Source organism: Centroberyx affinis, unplaced genomic scaffold, assembly GCF_046629955.1.
Source record: "Centroberyx affinis isolate AG114_WGS23_722 - 3 ecotype Tasmania unplaced genomic scaffold, CSIRO-AGI_Caff_v1 ptg000294l_1, whole genome shotgun sequence".
NCBI classification, from domain to species: Eukaryota; Metazoa; Chordata; class Actinopteri; order Beryciformes; family Berycidae; genus Centroberyx; species Centroberyx affinis.
In genome coordinates, this window is record NW_027278972.1 from 41,585 (window position 1) to 61,888 (window position 20,304).

Consider the following 20,304-nt stretch of genomic DNA (forward strand, 5'->3'; position numbering starts at 1 on the left):
CAGTTTATGCTGAAAAGAAGTGGCATAATGAACTGTACTGGGATGTAAGTCCGTTGTTTGGTTGGAGAAAGAGGGGGGTTTAAAAAACGCTGGGCTAAAAACAAGACAAAAACAAGAGAGGGGGGAACGAAAAAACAGAGAGAGGTCCCCCTGTGAATCTCTGCAAAGCTGCTCTCTCTCTCTGCAAAAAACAACTTGGAGGGGGGGGGAAACCTCCAAATCAGCTGTGGAGTGCAGTTTTGGACCCGCCTCCCTGCTCTCGAATAATACGGAAACTAGCTCTCCGTAGGGCGCCATTTTGGCTCAACAGCGGGCTCGCTTTCGCGTCAAAACGCCTCGCTCCGGAGCCACAGATTCCACCCAGTTTCCGCGCTAAGCTCCAAAGATAACGACGTGCCTACGCCCACTTACCCTATGTGCCAGTTCATTGGCTATGCGTCCCACCCAGCCCCCACAACCCTCTCACTCGATTGGTTTGTGATGATGTCAGCTGTAGAAGCGCCCCGCCCCCGTATTCCCATGCGATTCGTCATTTAATTCAGTCAAAAACTCCCTTCATCTGATTGGCTCATCGAAGCACGTGGGCTTGTGTCGCAGGAAGAGGGACATCAAAACAATTTACAGAAAGCTTCGTCAAGGTAGCGAGAGATAGTCGGTCGACTTAGTCCGACCTTCAAAATAAAAGCGTAAAATTTGACTTGAAAAATAGAATAAGTAGCTATTGGCGAGCACAGAACAACAACCTTCGAAATGAAAAGACAACAATTGCATTTTTATTTACTACAGATTCCCCCCTTTTCACTTCAGTACTTTGTATTACTCAAAAACGTGGCAACACATATTCGCCAATTAAAGTTTTATTTTAACACTATGACAGGAAGTTGTTTTTACTCTGGTACCTTGACACTAATTCCCTGAACAAGCGAACATCTTTCACTTGTGACATATCCTTAAAATTTCAGTGTAAAACTTGGCGAAATATCCTAACTTTGTAAACTAGCAATGTCTTTGGCCTACATTCCGCGGAAAATATGCCGACATGTAGCCTCTAAATACAGGAATGTTAGCTAACAAAACGCCATTGAAACGTATGGACATCATCAAGATAACGTTAGCTAAAAAGCTAACTCATGCTGTTATTAAACGTAATAACGTTAGAACTACCTACAGGACTTTCTTGGAGTTTAGACTTTTAGGATACACAGCTGCCATTTACTTCTCATAGAAGATTCATGTTTTCTGCGCGACTTCATCATTTGCGACTAGTTTAACTAGAGTTGTTAACATTAATTGCACCTGCAGAGACAGAGCCATTGTAAAAAGTGTAGAGAGAGAGAGAAGTTGAATCCTACCTCGACTCACCCAGGTAACACTAGCATCTTTTTTCTCGCTTGTTGCTCTTAGCTCAGGGGTTCCCAAACACTTTCATGTCAAGGTCCTACAAATAGATGAACAATAGGCCACAGACACAGTCCTATACCATTCTCCCTCTCTCTCCTATCCCCAAATTAAATAGTGAAATTATACTAATGCCATTTTGCTGGGGGACCCCAGAGCTCACTTTAGGAACCACTGCCCTAGCTAATGCAGAGGTAGAAAGAGGATACTGCTTTCTCCAGTTAGGCCACTTCAGTTACATTTGACTTGCATTGGAGTAATGGGACAATGCTAACTGTTACTTGTACAGAAATATGGTCATGTAAGAGAGAAGCTTGCTAAAAAATATAAAAAAAAAAAAACACACTCAGGTATATATTTATTATATATATTTGTTTTACCTACAAAGTACATTAACTATACACTATACACTAAATGCTACTGCTTTCCTATGATCCATATAGCACCTTTACATCTAATAACAAGGTGTAACACTTCCATTCATTTCTAATAAAGCTTTTCCTGCTTTTCTCTCCTGATTCTCTGCTGTTTTTGTTTTGTCCTGATCATACTTCTGCATCCCCTAGTTTAATAGCAAAGACGTTTTCTTCGCAGAGAGCGCAGCAGACACAATTCTTCGCCATGAAGTGGATGTGCATCGCTGTGTTCCTGCTGTGGGCGAGCCCGGGACGATGCACGGTGACGGCAAACACATCAAACCTAATCGAATACACAGCCGAGGGCTTCAGGGAGAGATTGAATTCTGGGAAGGCCGTCTTTGTCTACTTTGGGCATCAAGGTAAGCTGCTCAGAGGGACATTTCCATTTTCCATCTGCGACATTTAGCTCATTTAGAGTGACTTACAGTTCTTCAACAGTAGAAGAAGCTTTCCAAGAATTATAAGCAACCAAAAATAAGGAGTTCAAACGTCAGGGCAAAAAAACAAGCAAAAACTCCAATTGCCCTTTAACCTGCTGATCAGTGACAACAGCATTTCTCTCCGTCTCCCCCCTCTCCCCTCTCCAGTCTCTCCCACCATCTCTCTCTTCTTAGCCCAGCTGGAGAAGTCCGCCGAAGCGCTGCACGATTATGGGATCTCCGTCGCCAAGGTAACTAAAGGCGGGAGAATTTTGATATCCACTCTGTGTTAGTGGATGGAGAGATGCATGGGTAAATGAAAAAGATGAAAGAAAGAAGGAGGAATTACTGAAGGAAGGTAAGAAAGAATACATGAAGGGATCACTCGTAATCCCTCGTCACTTTGCCCATAGGTGAACTGAAGAGTATGAAGAATGTCTGTGAATGAGTGAGTGGATGGATGAATAAATGAGTGGATAACTGAGGGAATAGATAAAACTTAGTGCTGTGAATGGATAGATAGGTGACACTCATGTGTTGCTTTGCCCGCAGGTAAACTGCAGTAGAGAGCTGGTGGCCAAGTTCTGCACAGGAGAGAAGTTAATGAAGAAAGCCTATCTTTTCAGGTACCACACTTTAAACCCACAAACTACAGTCTTCTGCCATCAAAAGAATGTAAATGTTGTCAGGAGATAGCCTTTTTGAGACATTTACAGAGAAAAGCGTTTGCTATCTGCCTTTCAAAGTGAACTTGAACTTTCAAACCAAATAATTTTATTAACTTAAGTGATCTGCAAGGCCTTGGCAGGTCTTATGGTATTCTTTCAGCCACATGTTTGAACAATCTTGTCATTTTGAATGGTCAAAATTGACCAAAACTGTGTTGCACCAATCCAAAACATGATGCACATTTGGGCCACATGATGCTTCAAACCTTTCCACACTCTACACTGACATTGTCTAAATAGATGAGATTCATTACAGTATTGGACAAAGAGGATTTCAGTCTGTTACATAATTCTTCAGAACTAGGAGAAAGTTATTCATGCCTTTATTGGATCCTGTATTGACTTACAACTGTCATGAGTTCAGATCTTGTCATGTGCTACGCTGTGTATTTGTTCTGTTGAGCAAATGTTTGGACAGAGCCAATGACTTATGAGGCTGGCTTAGGCCAATCATTTAATAAATCATTCATTATAGCAACCTGTGTTCATCGTCATGGTAACACAGAATCCAGCATCCACGTCTTTTTGCATCAATTTAAATTCAAAGAGTTGTTCAGTCTCACTTCTGTCAAATGGGAAATCTTTCTAGAAGTCGGTCATAGATAGATAGATAGATAGATAGATAGATTTTAGTAATTACTGTTAATGCAGTAAATAGCTTTCCCCTAGCCGACATTACTTAGCTTTTAACTTGCCATGTACAGAACATAGTCTTATATCTACAGGTAAAGCTCTATTGACTGATCAAAAGCCTTGATTACAGACAGGCAAGTCAGCTGTAGTAGTGGCGGTATTAATAGTGAGATTTGGTATTGTTGACCTGTAGGGCTGCAACTAACGATTATTTTCATTGTCGATTAATCTGTCGATTATTTTCTCAATTAATCGATTAGTTGTTTGGTCTATAAAATGTCAGAAAATGGTGAAAAATGTGGATCAGTGTTTCCCAAAGCCCAAGATGACGTCCTCAAATGTCTTGTTTTGTCCACAACCCAAAGATATTCAGTTTACTGTCATAGAGGAGGAAAGAAACCAGAAAAGATTCACATTTAAGAAGCTGGAGTCAGAGAATTTTGACTTATATTTCTTAAAAAATTACTCAAACCGATTAATCGATTATCAAAATAGTTGGCGATTAATTTAATAGTTGACAACTAATTGATTAATCGATTAATCGTTGCAGCTCCATTGACCTGATCAAGTGTGTATATCTTTTCCAGTGGAATCTATTGAGCTGAGATTACAGTGTTGTCCATGCATAGATCAAACAACTTACCTCAGAACGATGCCACCATCAAGCTCCATTCAGGATCTCTGAACCATAGAGATAAAACTGTTTTATCTCTCTGCTTTTATCTCTCTGCTTGTGAGATCTGCTGTGAAGATGGCAGTACAGTAGCTGCTGATTTTTTGATCTCTCTCTCTATGTTTCTCCCCCTCCCCCCCCCCCCCTTCTTTCCTGTCTCAGGAGTGGTGAGGTTTTGAAGAGTTTTGACGTGGACACCGTGTTCGATGTCAACGCCATAGTCTCCCATGTCCTGTTGTAAGTAAACACTCCCAAGTATCAAGGTTATTATAGTTTTGCATTTTTCATTAGTTTTTATTTTTATTTCGTTTTGACTTTTTGTTTTCAATTTCAGTTTAGTTTTAATTCGTTTTTAAAGCGGGTTTGCTAGTTTAGTTATTTTTTATTTTTGGAAAATGCTTAGTTTTAGTTTAGTTTTTATTAGTTTCAGTGTTAGTTTTAGTCTTTGTTTGTAATATGGGGTATTTGTCAGGGGCAAGATTCAAAAATAAATTGACAAAGACGAAAACTAAAGACATTTTCTCTATAATTTTAGTTTATTTTAGTTAGTTTTGTAAACACACAATACAGTTTCAGTTAGTTATCGTTTTTTTGTAAAGCCTCGTTTTTATTTTTATTTCAGTTAACGAAAATGTTTTTTCACACCTAGTTTTCGTTATTTGGTTAGTTTTCGTTAACGATAATAACCTTGGCAAGTATCCACTGTGTCCTCTGGAATTTTATCCTGGGCAGGGTGGAAAAGCCAGGGTGGGAAAATCACATCACCTGAATTACATTTACTTGGAATCTGTCCACCATAACCTCCCAGAAATGTCCTATAATGACGTATACGGCCATGTAGAAGCCTCTCTCATGTTTGTATGGCCATTACTCGGTGCATCAGAATATTGGCAATGGAACGTCTATGTTTTCATCTCAGAAAGCATGAAATATGAGCAACTAAAGTACTCTCTCTTTCAGTGCCATCCTGTTCGATGAGGTGAGGTACGTCCAGTCGGACGCGGACCTCCAGGCCTTGGAGAGGACGGCCAGGGGGAAGACGGACATGGTGCTGGGATACGTCCAGATGCTGGGGACGCAAGGTGCGGAGGAGGGAGGGATGGAGGACAGAGAGAGAGATGGAGGGAGGAAGGGAAGTAACAGATGGAGAGGAAAAGGCATTTTTTGATGTCATATTGGTCAAGTAAAGACTTACTGATTGGTTTGCTGGGTTACTTGGGGCTGTTTGGAAATCAATTAGTTTAAGTGTATCTTTCTTTCTTTCTTTCTTTCTTTCTTTCCTTCTGTCTGATGTATTGACTGACTGATTAATTGACTCATTCATGTTACTGTCTGGAGATGGAGACAGTCTGATGGGTCAGCTGATTAATTAATCATATTGTCTGCACTGATTGCATTGCTTAGAGCACAGGTCGCTGATGGAGACAGTGTTTGTGTATGGAGCCAAGTACCAGTTCATCCTCACAACTGGAGGGCCCATTCTGGAACACTTAGGGTAGGTTCTATTCTATTCTATTCTATTCTATCCTACTTTTCCTTATATTGTGGTTAGTACTGTTGCTTTTGTCGTTCCTCTGAGACTGTTCTGAGTCCATTCTCTGGTTTGTTAGCTTTGTGGTTGCAGGGTCACAGAGAGTTCATGACCTTAATAAACCCCCTCTCTCTCTCTCCTTCTCTCTCTCTCTCTCAGTGTCAGTCCGTCCTCTCGCTCGTCCGGCGCGTGGTTCCTCCACTGCGGGGTTCAGCGGGGGTTCGCGGCCCCGAAGCCGGCCGACCGCTGCCCTCTGACCCCCATGAGGAAACCCCTGTCCACCCTCGGCCTCTACTCCTTCCTGCAGCTCATGGAGGCTCCGCTAGTGGTAAATAGACAGATAGACTGATTAACCCCCCCATTGGCTGTGTTCAATTTCTTAATCACTCAAACACTAACAGTAGGCAATAGTTAAAGCGCTGCTGGTTCAGTTCCCAGCATCAGCAGTGTGTAATACTGAAGTCAGCCCAGTCACAAGCCTCTAACCCCGTGTATAGTGGCTGATAAGTGTTTTTTTTCTGTCTGATTTCTTCATTGACTTCCCTAGTGAAAGTAGAGAAGAGAAAGTACACTGGTAGTTCTTTTATATATGGTGAAGGAGGGATGATAGTTTATTTTCTCTTTTGGACCAGAGGAACTGGAACCAAACGGCATCTGTAATAGTGACAGAATACCCAACGCCCTACATCCTACAAGTTCCCATTAAGACGTATTAAAGGGACAGTACACCTTAATTATGATTCTTCCTAGCAAGAAAGGTCAAATTAGAGCAATTTAAAAAATATCCAAAGGAATGTATTTTGAACTAATTTTGCAGCAGGAAAAAGTCAAGGAGGGGGTGAATAGTGTTTATAATGACTGTATACTCTATACCAGTGGTTCTCAACGTGGGGTCTGGGGACCACCAGGGGTCCTTGAGGGAGTTCCAGGGGGTCCCCAGCAAATTGATGAATTGTTATCTCTCTACCTACAATACAGATAGTCATGGAATTCTGGACAAAATCATATCTAACAGTAAAAATATTCTCAGATTTGGGTCCGAGAGACAAAATCTCATCAAATGGGGGTCCGTGGCCCTAATGTGGACTAAAATAGGGGTCCTTGATATGAAAAAGGTTGAGAATCACTGCTCTATACCACCGCCACAGTCTGACGTGTATGAAGACCCGACGTCGGTGCAGCCTCCCCAGCCCCCCCACCTCCAGACCCCCCAGCTCTTCCTGTTCTCGCGGCCCGGCACCGAGCGCCTGGACCTGGACACGGCCACCGCTCTGGCCTGGAGGCTCCGGGGCCTCGCCCTGCTGCTGCTGGTGCACAGGTAGGGACATATGTACATCCTGTATTTATGCTGTAAATCCATATATTTTTCATCCTCTCATCCTCTGTGTGTGTGTGTGTGTGCGTGTGTGTGCATGTGTTACTAGGGAGAGTCCAGCAGTGAAAACCCCTGAGGAATACAACGCTGCTTACAGGCTGCCAGGGCAGGTATGGAGCTCAAATATACATGGTACTATTCCCATTATTAGTTTTACCTGTTTGTGTGTGTTTTACCCCTCTGTGTGTGTGTGTTTATTCCCAGGGGTCAGAGGTGAAATATGTGACCTTGACCAACCTTGAGGAGGTCATGGAGCTCTTCACAAACCGAGAGAGAGAGGAGGAGGAGGGGGAAGAGGAAGGAGACGAAGAAGAAGGGGAGGAGGAGGAGGAGAACTGGTCCACACTTGGTAAGGCGGAAAAACAAGAGAGAGGATAAGAGCGAAGGAGAGAAAGTGATCAGACAGGAGGAAGAGGAGGAGGAGAAGATGTGGAGAAAGAGAGAGAGTGAGAGTGACAGCAGAGTCTTGAGTGTTTACCACTTGTTTGTGTGCATGTATAAATATATTTTCCCATGCCAGTGCATCTGTATGTATTTGTGTGTGTGTGTCTCTCTCCAGACATCTTGGACGATGAAGTCGGGGAGTCCGTCTACAGAAATCGAGGCCAGCTTCTGGACCTGGACTCGATTACCCAGCTCACCGCTGACAACTTCCACACCGCAGTGGCACAAAACAGCCTCACAGTGGCACTGTTCTACCTCAAATGTAAGTCACCTCAACTCTTTGTATATTAACTTGAAAATATCCATGTCTTGAGTCTTATTCTTCTTGGGTTTATTGTGTCTGTATTGTGTGAGTTCTGTCTCAATACACTCTAGATACAGTTCATGTATTTCATGTTTTTGGCACAAACATTGTCCCAATACAGCCATGCAGAATATGGGCGTATGTAAGTAAACAATTGTAAAACACATTCATTTTAATACAAATCTAGCAATTTCACTTCAGTCAACACCGAAATATAAAACAAGATCAGAATGAATATCTTTATCTTGAAGTAATGCTCAGCAACTTTCACCAAGGCCTTTAAAATTGTGGGCGACATGGAACATATCAAATTGATTGATACATTTTTTCTGTTAAAAACTTTTAAGAAACCTTTTTAATAAACCTCTATAGACATAAGAAACTACTTTTGATTCTGAACTACTACTTTTTTTTCTTTTGCTAGTATAATACATTTTTGTATGTGTCCCAGGACGCATCACTTATTGATGTGTCCTGGGACACATTCAAAGACCTGTAAAACTCCTCATAACACTGAGGGAGAACTTCAGCTACCAGCAGTCTGACTATCAGAGCTCATCTTGACCAGTTCACACTCCTAACATTATAAAATAACATTTTGAATCTATAGGCCTAAGTATTTCATGGGAATATTAGCATATTTACATTCATCTAATATTGATCTAGAATATTAATTAGGATATGAATAGGATACTAAAAATGATGTGATCATGCTGCCATGCTAGCATTACTTACGTCAGCATGCATTTTGAGCTGACCTAAGTGCTGTTAGAATCCTCTACCCACAATGCTTGTTCAGTGTCAAAAGTGGGGTTTTGCTTGGTGTCAAAAGGGCGTAAGTGCAGTTACGCCCTTTTGGCAGCAAACAAAACCCTACTTTTACTGTTTTTACTGGCTTTCAGTTTTTCTTTATTTAAAGCTTATGGGTCATGTTTTCAGTTGTGTCCTTTTGGCACTGAAAAGATCTCACTGAGACCTTTCAATTGATATATAATACTCATATTCGCCCAAAATCGCACGTACGCCCCTTTGGCTCCAAGCCCTCGATATGATCATGATCAGATCAAGTTTAAATGAATGTCCATGTGATTAATTGTAGTCTCTCTTTTTGCCACCAGGGGACGCTGTTTCCATGGCTTTTCTCAGCTCCTTCATTGAAGTAGCAGAGCGACTGGCAGGTAAAGATGAGAGCGCAGATACACCTGTCTCTTCTCATGGTGCATTCAAGGCAGCTGGGAAGTTTCTCACCTCCATGCTTGGAAGATATTCCATTAGTTGTTATTCAGTGAGTTACTATAATTATCCAGTTATTCATTATACGAAATCATGACTTAGGCTGGCAGCATCAATGTCATTGTTTAAATCATTTCTGAAAGATGTAAGTCAGTAATCAGTAATTCCCAACATATTGGATAATAGATAGATAGATAGTCAGCTGTGTTCTTTAATGGATTGACAGATTAATGAATGAATCTCTTCAGACTCTGAGGTTGTGGATGTGCAGATGGGCGCGGTCGACTGCGGCGAATGGACAGACCTCTGCGCCGCTCGGCCAATCGGCTCCCGCCCGACGCCGTTCCGGCCAATCGCGGCTTTCCCCAGCGTCCTGCTGCTCCGCCCCCAGGAGTCGGCCCAGCGCTACAGGGGAATGCTGGGTAGTGAGGCGCTGCATCGCTTCATCACGCTGTGAGTCTTACTCACTCAACCAAGCTGTGGATTAAAGTAAAGGAATGTAATGAAATGACAGCAGCACCAAAGACAGAAATCAGGCGATGAAAATAACAACAAAGAGCAGAATTGGACACAAACATCATATTCATATCATCATCCTATCAGAATCCAAAGGAAATGATGATAAGAACACACAGATCTGAGGACTGTTTTTATTGCTATACTCTTCACACACAGTAGGAGAATCTAAAATCATCTTGGCCATCTCTCTACTAATGCATCTTCAAACTGTAGGAATCAGACTGCTGTGTTTATTTATTGTTCACATTCTTTGGTTTATTGCTCACATTTTTATTTAGCGTGTAAAGCACTGTTTTGATAAGTGCTCCATAAACAAAGGTTGATTTTAGTCTATTATAATATGTATGGAAACAATAGCCAAAGCCCTAATGTGCACAGTGCCCACCAGGCGTTTGTATTGTGAGACGTTCATTCGTGTATCATGTAGATGCCTGGGGATGAGTGTGTGTGGCTTCTATGTTTTGTTGCTTATTTGTCTGTTCTTGATCCAGGAGTCGTCCAGCGTCCCCTATGCTGCTGTCCGCCCAAGAGGAAGTGACATCATTCCTGCAAGAAGTGCCCCTCCCTGATCTAGCGGGCTACAGGCCTGACAGAGTACTGGGGCTGTTTAAGACGCACACACACCCAGGTAGGAGGTTGGAACTGTGTGTGTGTGTTGGCCTGACATACTGTATATACCTCTCATTTTCTTCGTTTTGATTGTTTATTATATTTAAATCAGACTTTTATTCTCTTACATTTGGATACAACAACCAGTAAAATCAAGGTGAAAACAAAAGGCTATTTATGACAGTGTATTAAAAATGGAGATCTAAGGCCACAAGTGTGTCCTGTCTCAGACTCCTTAGAGCCAAATGTGAGGGCTATTTTCTAAGGTAAAAAACATCCTTATTGGGTTTGTCAGATATATCAGATAAGGGACATTTTCCAGCCAGGCCATGGTGTGTGTTCCTGGCTGCAGGCCTCGCTGAGCATGAGGACTGCAGGGTGGGAAAGACGGCTTTCAAAATGTAAGACGTGATCTGTTGCAGAATAATCGTCACCCAAATCACAATCAGCAATGTAACACTGGAAAATCCATCAAATATGCAGTGGATGTATTCCAGTTGAAGTGTCTAAGCGTGTGCCTGTGTGGATGTACAGGCAAGCTCTCAATGTGGGGTCCGGGGACCACCAAGGGTCCTTGAGGAGGTTTCAGGGGGTCCCCAGCAAATTGATGAATTGTTAAACTTCAGCATTATTTCATTTACAAGAAGTTAACACAATTAGAGAATGTAGAAGAATGACTGTTTTGATCATAGTTTCTCTGTTATCTCTCTACCTACAATACAGATAGTCATGGAATTCTGGACAAAATCATATCTAATAGTAAAAATATTCTCAGATTTGGGTCCGAGAGGCAAAATCTCATCAAATTGGGGTCCGTGGCTCTAAAGTGGATTAAATTAGTGAAAAAGGTTGCGAATCACTGGCCTAGAGCATGGTACTGGAAAGTAGATTTATGAATTTATATGAAGTTATAATAAGCGAGTTGCACTGGAAAGGCCAAGCCGCTCAATGAATTTTAGCATTTAAATATCTCAGAGTTCAAAATGTCCCTGCATGACTTTTCCAAGGCCAATTTTATGTACAAACCAGTGGAAATAATGGTTCTAATTACATTTACCTCCTTTAATTGATGGCTTGCTGGCCTTCTCCTCGAGCCCTAAAATCCATTGGCCTTACTAGCTCTAATGAAATGATATGAAGTTATATAATGAGCGATATGTCTCTCTGTGTCTTTCCAGGGGTTGCAGTGTTTACTGAAGCAGCCAAGTCATTGAGAGGAGAGGTGCTGACTGGTTTGCTGGCAGACAGGCTGGCAGAGAAATGGTAACAACACTAAATTCAGTCACGTAATCCCTTCGTTTTCAAGGTTGTCTGACATTTGGAGAGGCTTCCGCTGCCTTCAAGTGCTCCCCGTAAACTCCTGTTTTTGAGTTTGAAGTAGTAAATATGACTTACAGCCCTTCAAGTGCTTGCAGTTGGAAATGATAACAAAACAGACACTGTAGCAAAAGTTTTTTTTTGGTGTGTACGTGTGTGTGCAGGGCCACAGAGCACACTGTGGACCTGCCTGTAGTGCTGGTGTTCCCATCTTGGAGGACTCACACACCCCCCTCCCCTCTGCCTCTGGCCTCCTCTGCTGAAGAGCTGCTCACACACATTAACACTGCACTGCTTCACACACTGGTAAGTCTGTATGTGTGTGTGTGTGTGTGTGTCTTGTATATTTGTCAGCTGAAGTGCCAATATTGAAACTGTTTCTCCACAATTGTCTGGCAAAGAGTAATAACTAAACTTAAATAGCTAAAATTCAATGTCAAGGTACCTTAATTCCATCATCTGGAGTACTGCCTGCATTTAAGTCTCATTCTGGATAACAACAGTATAAATGTCAGGGGGGTGTAACTTCTTGGAAGTTCGTTAGAGCCAGTATGGAATCGGTTCACAGTATGTCACACATAACAAGCACCATATGGGCACTCACAGTGAGTCTGGGTCAGGCTTCCTCACTGCATCCAAGGCCAAATTAATTCTGTCCTTATAGAAAATTGAGTCCACATTTGCTCCAGTAAACAAACGCAGTGGACTGACGCGGATCCGGCGGTCTTGAATGCAGATGTTGCTTAAGAAGAAGTTCAGCTCTCCTTTTTTAGTGTTTTGTTTTCTCTTTATTACTTGTTTTTACACTTTTTCTCTTGATGAATTTGCATCCAGATTTATTTGTAATGCTGTGTAGATCAGTGGGTAATTTTTGCACTTTTCCACCTCTCTTCGCTGTCCTCTCTCTCTCTCTCTCTCCCTCTCTCTCTCTCTCTCTCAAATTCAAATTCAAATTCAAATAAGCTTTATTGGCATGAATGATAATCAACCGTTATTGCCAAAGCACAATAAAAAACAGAACAATAAACAATTATATATTATATAGTATACATAGTATATATATAATATACATATATACATACACATACATACATACCCGTACATAAAATATGTTAAAATATGTTAAATTTGTAAAAGAGGGTACAATTAGGCAATTAGATTCAATGCAATCAAATGTCTTGTATTATTCTCTCTCTCTCTCTCTCTCTCTCTCTCTCTCTCTCTCTCTCTCTTTCAATTCAATTCAAGGTGCTTTACTGGCATGACAGTTCACAAACAAACAATATTGCCAAAGCATGTAACAAGAGATTAATCATCAATTAAATGATTAAATAACAAAACAAATTAAGTAACAAAAAATAATTCCATCCCCTCCCATCTGTTATTGTGTGTGTGTGTGTGTGTGTGTGTGTGTGTGTGTGTGTGTGTGTGTGTGCCTCCATTGTCTACTGACTATCATTGTTTCTGTGTTTATTTGTCACTTGTGTTTCTGAGAACTGTTCACATACATTCATATATTATTCTTCACATTTCTCATTCAACTGTGTCCCTCTCTTCCCTTAATTTTCTCTCTCCCTCTCTCTCTCTCTCTCTCTCTCTCTCTCTCTCTCCCCACCCCTGCAGCCCGAGCTGACGGTGGACAGCCTGCCGTCCTTCCTCTCCGCGGGCAAGGCCCTCCTCCTCCTCTTCGTGGGCGAGGAGGAGGACGAGCGGGGGAGGAGGGAGAACGAGGCGGCGGTGGAGGAGATGAGGGGGGCGGCGGAGGCGGGGGGGAGGCGGACGGAGAGATACCTGGCCTGCTGGATCCACCTGTATGTGTCAATCAATTTGTCCATCCATCCATTCAAACTTTTTCATTAAACATTTATATTTTTCTTTTATTCTCCTATCCACCGATAGATGAACAGATTGCTGTAAACAGTGTTTTGATGCTGTGTATTTTGCAGGGGCCGTACTCCAGCTGGTATCTCTGTCCTGGAGTCGTACCTGGGCTCTCTGCCCCCCCTCCCCGCGCTGGTCCTCACCCACCTGCCGTCCGGAGGGGAGATCTACCACTACCCCCCCAACGCCCCCATAGCGGCGCGCTCCGTCCTGCAGTGGCTCCAGGGGATTGAAGACGGGAGCGAGCCACCCGCAGGTAAAGGAGGAGGGAGTAGTAGAATTAAGAGAATACACTGCAATAGAATACAATAGAGGAGAGTGGAGAGAGAAGAGTGCAAAATTGAAGCCCAACACTGATATTTTTTACTGAAGCTGCAGATAATATTTTGTGCTGACATTCAATATCTTTAAATTTGCTCATTTCCATCCCAAAAAAAATTAAAACAGGGCCCTCTGTGTCTTTCTCTTTGTCTTTTTCTTTGTCACTCTTCTCACAATTCAGTTGCAATTCAGTAATTATTGGCATGACTGTTTATCAGAAAAGAGATTATACATTCAAACCATATTATTTGGTTTGAAAACATGTATTATACAATAGTATGCAATCACCAATATTTATAATAGCATAACAGTTGAGACAAAACTGAGAACACATAGTTATAAAAACCATTCAGAAGCCAGAAAAAAAGAGTAAAGCAAATAAAACATGAATCCCAATTAGGATAAGGCCCATGGATTATTATGGTACATGGAGGATTAGGAACTAGATGATGCTGCCCAGCCAATATACCAGCAAAACCAGTATACCAGCAAACATGCAACTACTATACATGCTAAATAAAGTATTATGCTCTGGCCTAATGGCTCTGAGCTAATACTGGGGTTTCCAACCTGCGGTTCTGGAGAAGCCACCCAAGGGACCGGACAAAAATGTCCTAATGGATTCCCAGTGGTGGAATGACCTTCCCCGCTCCAGTCAGAGCAGCAGAGTCACTCCTCGTCTATCGCCACCGGCTTGAAAACTCAGCTTTTCAAGAAGCACGTCGCGTCACCTTCTCCAGAATACGTCCTTTCCCACCTTTACTCACTCTTAATTGCTTTCTAAAAATAAAATGAAATCCCTTCTTTCTGTCTCCGCAGCTCTTCTTCTTCCTTTTTCGTAGCACTGGATGTGCCGTCCGGATCACGATAAATCCGATCATGCCCTTATCTTCGTCATCTCTTGGTGTTTTTTTTTTTTTGTAATTACTTCATTCAAATAACATCACAAAAAAAACCCCAACGTATCACTTTTTTTTGTGTGCGCTATGACGTTTCTGCTGGCAGCGATGTTGTTTCTCCTCAGAGAAAGGCACAGATTGTACAGATCGGATTCCACCTGGCTGACTCCGGCTGATCCCATCACATTCCATCACAATGCATTTACACCATTTCCCCTCACCCAGATACAGATCGTATTTTCGTGCCAGGTTGAACCGGGGCATCGCTCTTACATGATTGCTCTGTGATCACAGGAGTGTTGTAATGGCAGCAAGACCCTGGCCTTTGCACTCTTATTTTTGGTGGCTTGTCATTTTTGTCGACTTAGGAATTGCAGCTTTTTCTACCGTTGCACTGGTTGTAAGTTGCTCTGGATAAGGCTGAATGCCTAAAATGTGCTTGCGAGACCTGAGAGAATTTGAGTCTAAGGGATCGAACTGGAGAGGGACAGAAAGCACAGGGCTAATCGAGGAGCATGTTGAAATCCACTCCTTCTCAGCTGTCAGAAGGAGAAGAATAAATTAAGTCAGTGATGATTACATTTACCAGCCTAAATGATAAGGGGCGAGGCAGTTAGCGGATCTCATGAGGTGAAATAGATTAGGAACAGCACTAATGTATGGAGCACGCCGGCTGCTACTTTCATTTGTGAGCATAGAAAGATTTTAACGACTTCATATGGAAAACAAGTGTGGCAAAGCGCTGTAAAACCGATTATAAAATCGATTTTACAGCTATCTAGGCACATATAATGGTGGAAGTTTCCCACTATGGACATTTATAGAGAAGTGGAACTATCTGATAATGTCTGTACCATCTTTCTCCCAGCGTGTAGAGGTTAAAGGGATATGTCAGCCATTTTACATTGTTATGCAATGGTGCTCCACTAGCTATTTGGACAACAGTGACAGAGTCCAGCTGAGCTTTGCTTGTCTAAGAGATGTGAAAGGTATGTGCAAGAAGCCTTGAGTTACAGGTCTGCATGTGTAATGAGCGTAAACGGGTCTTTAAATGATGGTGATGATAGTGATGATCTTTCTGGTAATCTCTGGCTTTAAACTCATTATCTGGAGTCATTAACCCTTGACCTTTGAACCCTGTAGATTGTACGGGTGAAGGCCTGGATAACTGGTCTCGTTCTGACTCGTCTCCATCTATCTGAGACACGACAACCAATCAATTATTGTCATCCCAGCACATTCCATACATTCTCCGTGGAGAAACCAGAGCCTTGCAACTCTTAGGGGTCTAGAAGTTCTTTAAGCCTCCAGTGGCTCAGTGTTTACTTCTTGAGGCTATGTTTTGTTGCAAGCAATATCAGCCCAAACTCTACTCACTAGCTGGAATTGTAACTTTTGAACATTCACTGCTTTTGATTTTTCCAGGAAGCATTGGCAGCTACTGGACCCTCTGTGATTTCACTGTCACAGTCCTTAGATAGATGGCCAAGAATACCAAGGATCATTTATGTTTATGCTTTTGCCAGTTAGATTGGATTTTACTTATCAAGCCAGGTCATGAAACTAGGGTTCGGCTGATATGGGCTTTTGAAGGCCGATACAGATATTTTTAGATTGAATCGATAGCCGATATTTGTGCCAAATTCAGTATCTTTCAATTTTACCATTTTCATGCAAAAATTGTATGGTTGTCAGGGTGAAAAAGCCTCTAAAACAGCCTTAGACCAGTGATTCTCAACCTTTTTCATATCACGGACCCCTAATTTAGTCCACATTAGAGCCACGGACCCCCATTTGATGAGATTTTGTCTCATTGATCCAAATCTGAGAATATTTTTATTGTTAGATACGATTTTATCCAGAATTCCATGACTATCTGTATTGTAGGTAGAGAGATAACAGAGAAACTATGATCAAATATTCATTCTTCTACATTCTCTAATTGTGTTAACGTCTTCTAAATGAAATAATGCTGAAGTTGAACAATTTAGCGATTTGCTGGGGACCCCCTGGAACCCCCTCAAGGACCCCTGGTGGTCCCCGGACCCCACATTGAGAACCACCGCTTTAGACCATCATGGGACCCTAAAACTCTCCATTGAAACCCAGCAATAATGATTATAACAGATATTCATGCAAACTTGTGTAGAATCCGCTCAAAATGGTCGCATTAGAATTCAGGTTAAGGTCTTCCCATAGACAGCCAGTGTAATATTGATCATTTCTATATAATACATATGTAATCAAAAAACTGCAAAGACTACCCATCATATTGGAGGTGGACCATATCGGATTTTTGTTAAAAGGCCAATTTCAGCCTGATATATCGGTCTAATCCTGTATCTAATGTGACATCATAATCACAGATCTCTCTCTTTGGCAGGAATGATGGATGAGGATCGCTGGACCCCCGTGGTCCCGTTCTACGACTTCCTGTCCGTCATGGACCAGGAGGTACCCGGCTACGCCCGGCAGCGGACGCCCAAGTCCAAGGAGAAGAAGGGCGAGGAGGAGGACGAAGAGGAGAGGAGGAGCAGGGGCGGAGGTATGGAGGGAGGCGACAGACGAGCGCAGGGGGATCCGTCCTCCAGCCCTTCCACTCCTCCGCTGCACTCTGAGCTGTGAACGATGGGGGGGGGGGGGGGGGGGGGTTTCAGGTCAGAGGAGTTTGGTTGTTGTCATGGAGATTCTTCTTCTCCTGCCTTCCAACAATATATTCCCTGCTTTGTTGCGTTGTCCTGATAAGACTTTGACCGATATATGTTTTTGGATACCAACATTTTTAGACTGAAACTGCTCATAGCCGATATTTTGAGTTGATATTCAGTATTTTCATTCCAAAAAAAAGACAGTTATTCAGTGTTTCCCCGCTGAGTTTTTGTTTCTTGTCCGGGTGGAAAAGCCCCTGAAACAGCATCCAGGCCATCATGAGACACTAAAACTAAAATAGTAATGATAATAATAAACATCTTTATGCATACGTGGGTGGAATCTGATCAAAAGTCTCATTAGAATCAGTTCAGGCTGAGGGCTTCCCTTAGTTCTACCATAAATATGTAATCAATCACCCTGCATCATATCAGAGGTCGGCAGCAGTGACTGACTGATACTTTGATGTTTCCCATTGTTGATTAAAGGACATTATCAGCCCAATATATCAGCAAACATATGTCGGTTTAACTGGTCTATCAAGGGAACTTTTACATATTTCCAGCCAACTCTATCTCTGTCTCCAGGGCAGACGGGGGAGGCGGAGAGAGGAGAACGATGAGTGACTTGTCACTACTGTGAAGCTGTTTTTTAACTCTTTTTATACTGATGAATATATTTTTGTATGAATTGTATTTATAATCTGTCTCCTGCTGTTAATGTGACATTACACACACACACACACACACACACACACATGTTTTCCCAGAGATGTTTACAGAGACTGACTGTCGGTCAGCTGTTTGATCAGTTTCATTCGGTGGTTCGTCACTGCTGCCGTCTTGTGACTGATTCCCAGTCTGTGTTTATGTGATCAGCTAACAGCACACCCACGCTGGGCTTTTGTGGTTTATTCGCCTTTCAACAGAACTATGAAGTCATTTACAACAACAGCTGAAACTTGATCATAAGCTCTTTCCTCAAAATATGGTTAAATAGTATTCTGCAGTTGTAGTTAGGTAATCTGCAATATTATATTTTAGTGCGTATAAAATAAACTGCACCCATATAAAGTTGTATACGTTTGGCTTCCATACCAAAAAAGGACTTTTTTCAAACTTCAATTCAAAAGCACAAGAACAAGCTCGATAAATATGCTGAACACTACATTATTGCCATATACGTACATAGAGGATAATTGAGAAAGATGCTTTCACACTACCAGTTTGGCCTAATACACAACAAAACACTGGATTTGTCCCAAAAGTGGGCAATTGAGTTGATGTAAAAGAAGTACAGTAGTAATTTAAAAACAAAATTTTGCTGAAAAATTATGAATCTAAATGAACACGATTAAACGAGGAGGAGGAGGAAAGTTTTTTCAGTGTTGTTGCAATTCCTCCTGGTGGCCAGTAGAGGTCGATAAAGATCAAAGAGGCCTTAATGTCCCTTTAAAGGAGACTTGAGTGGTTTATGAGATGGGATGTCTGGCAAATATATAATCGGTAATGGAAAACAGAAATAACTTATGCATTAGATTTATGCCCCCTTTGTGGTTTATTCAACAATTGCTTATGAAATGCGTAATAATAATACAAAAAAGTAGTATTTGTTAATCAAACAACAGGGATACCAGCATTTCTATTTCACATCCTGAAAAAAAACTAGAAATTTTGTAGACTAGATTTCCAGTCAGACAAAACATCAGGAAAATGATAAAAAGACGTGGAAAACTTTTGCTTGGTCCTGTGAAATCACGACTCAGCGTGCAAATTACAATGACGGGAGACTTCTGATTTTGACTATATCCTTATGCATTTGACCAACAATGTCCAGGATATGTCTTGGAAATGATTCTGACTCTGTATTTTTTCCCACATCATTCCATCTCCCGTCCCGGAACGACAGCGGCATCATGGGATCGCTGTGTCATTTTTCCTGGCTGTTTGGCGGCACAGAACAAAAGATGTGGGATTTGGTTTACTGGATTGGTTCATTTTAATTAGTGTTATAGTTTCAGATGTGGATCCTGTTACTTCATGTGGTTTGAATCCATTAGTGTCAAAGTTAAAAGGGAACATCCGTCCTCAACCAAATCTAGGCTGAAGTGTCCCAGATTGTAGGTTTAGGGTGGATTTTCCCTTTAAAGCCCCACATGAAATTGCTGTATTTTGAGTTTATCTAAGTTTTGGTCATTAATTTCACTCTTGAATTAATCGACTGAGCTTTTGATACAAGGACTGACAGTATACAACAGGTTTTACATGTGTTCTGATGCTGTTAGGGCTGTTTGTTTGTGTTGGATGAAACTTTAATGATCCCTGTGGGGGAAAAAAGTCATCACAACAGCAGAAAATAGAAAGTTCAAATAGAGAGTACATGTTGATCATATTGAGAATAATACAATGCAAGAATGTATTTTGAGGTACAGTGAGCTATGAATGTTGTAAAAAAAAACTATTTTTCCATTTAAAGTCAATTCCAAGTCAAAACTTTTCAAGCATCTATGTGAATATACTTAAAATATATATGGCCAAATAAATGTTGGGTTGAGGCTTTAATCACTGTGGACTCTATGTTATCTCTCATTGTTGGTGTCAGTCAGTTTATGTCAGTGTTGAAACAGAAGATCCACCTTAAATCAGTGTAGGAATAGCATCTGAAGTCTGTTTTATGTTGGATGCTCCCTATAAATCAGAATGGATTCAGTGTCCTCCACTGTTAAAATCAGTTACAAAGTTGAAGTTTAAAGTAGAATTTACACCTTTAAACCATGCAGACTGAACTCATATCATGGAAAAACATGAATCTTACAAATTAATTAATATTGCACTAACTGCAAAATCTTACTTTATGTGAAACAAGTGAGAAAAACCTGCAACTGGTGTGATGATTTCCCTTATTTCAGTACGATTCAACTGAGAACATTAAGATGCTTGATTTCTTCTTGTG

At 41.5% G+C, this 20,304-nt stretch overlaps 1 protein-coding gene across 1 annotated transcript; it reads left to right on the forward strand.

The window, feature by feature from the left end:
• The first annotated feature begins 1,271 nt into the window (after window positions 1–1,271).
• On the forward strand, window positions 1,272–17,328 carry txndc16 (thioredoxin domain containing 16). Its single transcript, XM_071515002.1, has 20 exons — window positions 1,272–1,366; window positions 1,993–2,176; window positions 2,405–2,487; window positions 2,789–2,862; window positions 4,433–4,507; window positions 5,231–5,352; window positions 5,675–5,765; window positions 5,961–6,129; window positions 6,950–7,119; window positions 7,226–7,286; window positions 7,381–7,525; window positions 7,736–7,882; window positions 9,043–9,102; window positions 9,406–9,610; window positions 10,168–10,304; window positions 11,464–11,548; window positions 11,767–11,908; window positions 13,226–13,413; window positions 13,549–13,739; window positions 17,087–17,328. Exons 2-20 carry the CDS (start codon window positions 2,020–2,022, stop codon window positions 17,326–17,328), a joined length of 2,544 nt encoding a protein of 847 aa, XP_071371103.1. The 5' UTR covers window positions 1,272–1,366; window positions 1,993–2,019.
• Window positions 17,329–20,304: the final 2,976 nt, after the last annotated feature.

Bases quoted from the DNA above. Each gene is read 5' to 3' on its own strand.
- txndc16 (XM_071515002.1), top strand. From the start codon at position 2,020: ATGAAGTGGATGTGCATCGCTGTGTTCCTGCTGTGGGCGAGCCCGGGA. The intron at 5,353-5,674 runs GTGCGGAGGAGG...TGCATTGCTTAG, and splicing joins CCAGATGCTGGGGACGCAAG to AGCACAGGTCGCTGATGGAG. The intron at 13,740-17,086 runs GTAAAGGAGGAG...TCTCTTTGGCAG, and splicing joins CGGGAGCGAGCCACCCGCAG to GAATGATGGATGAGGATCGC.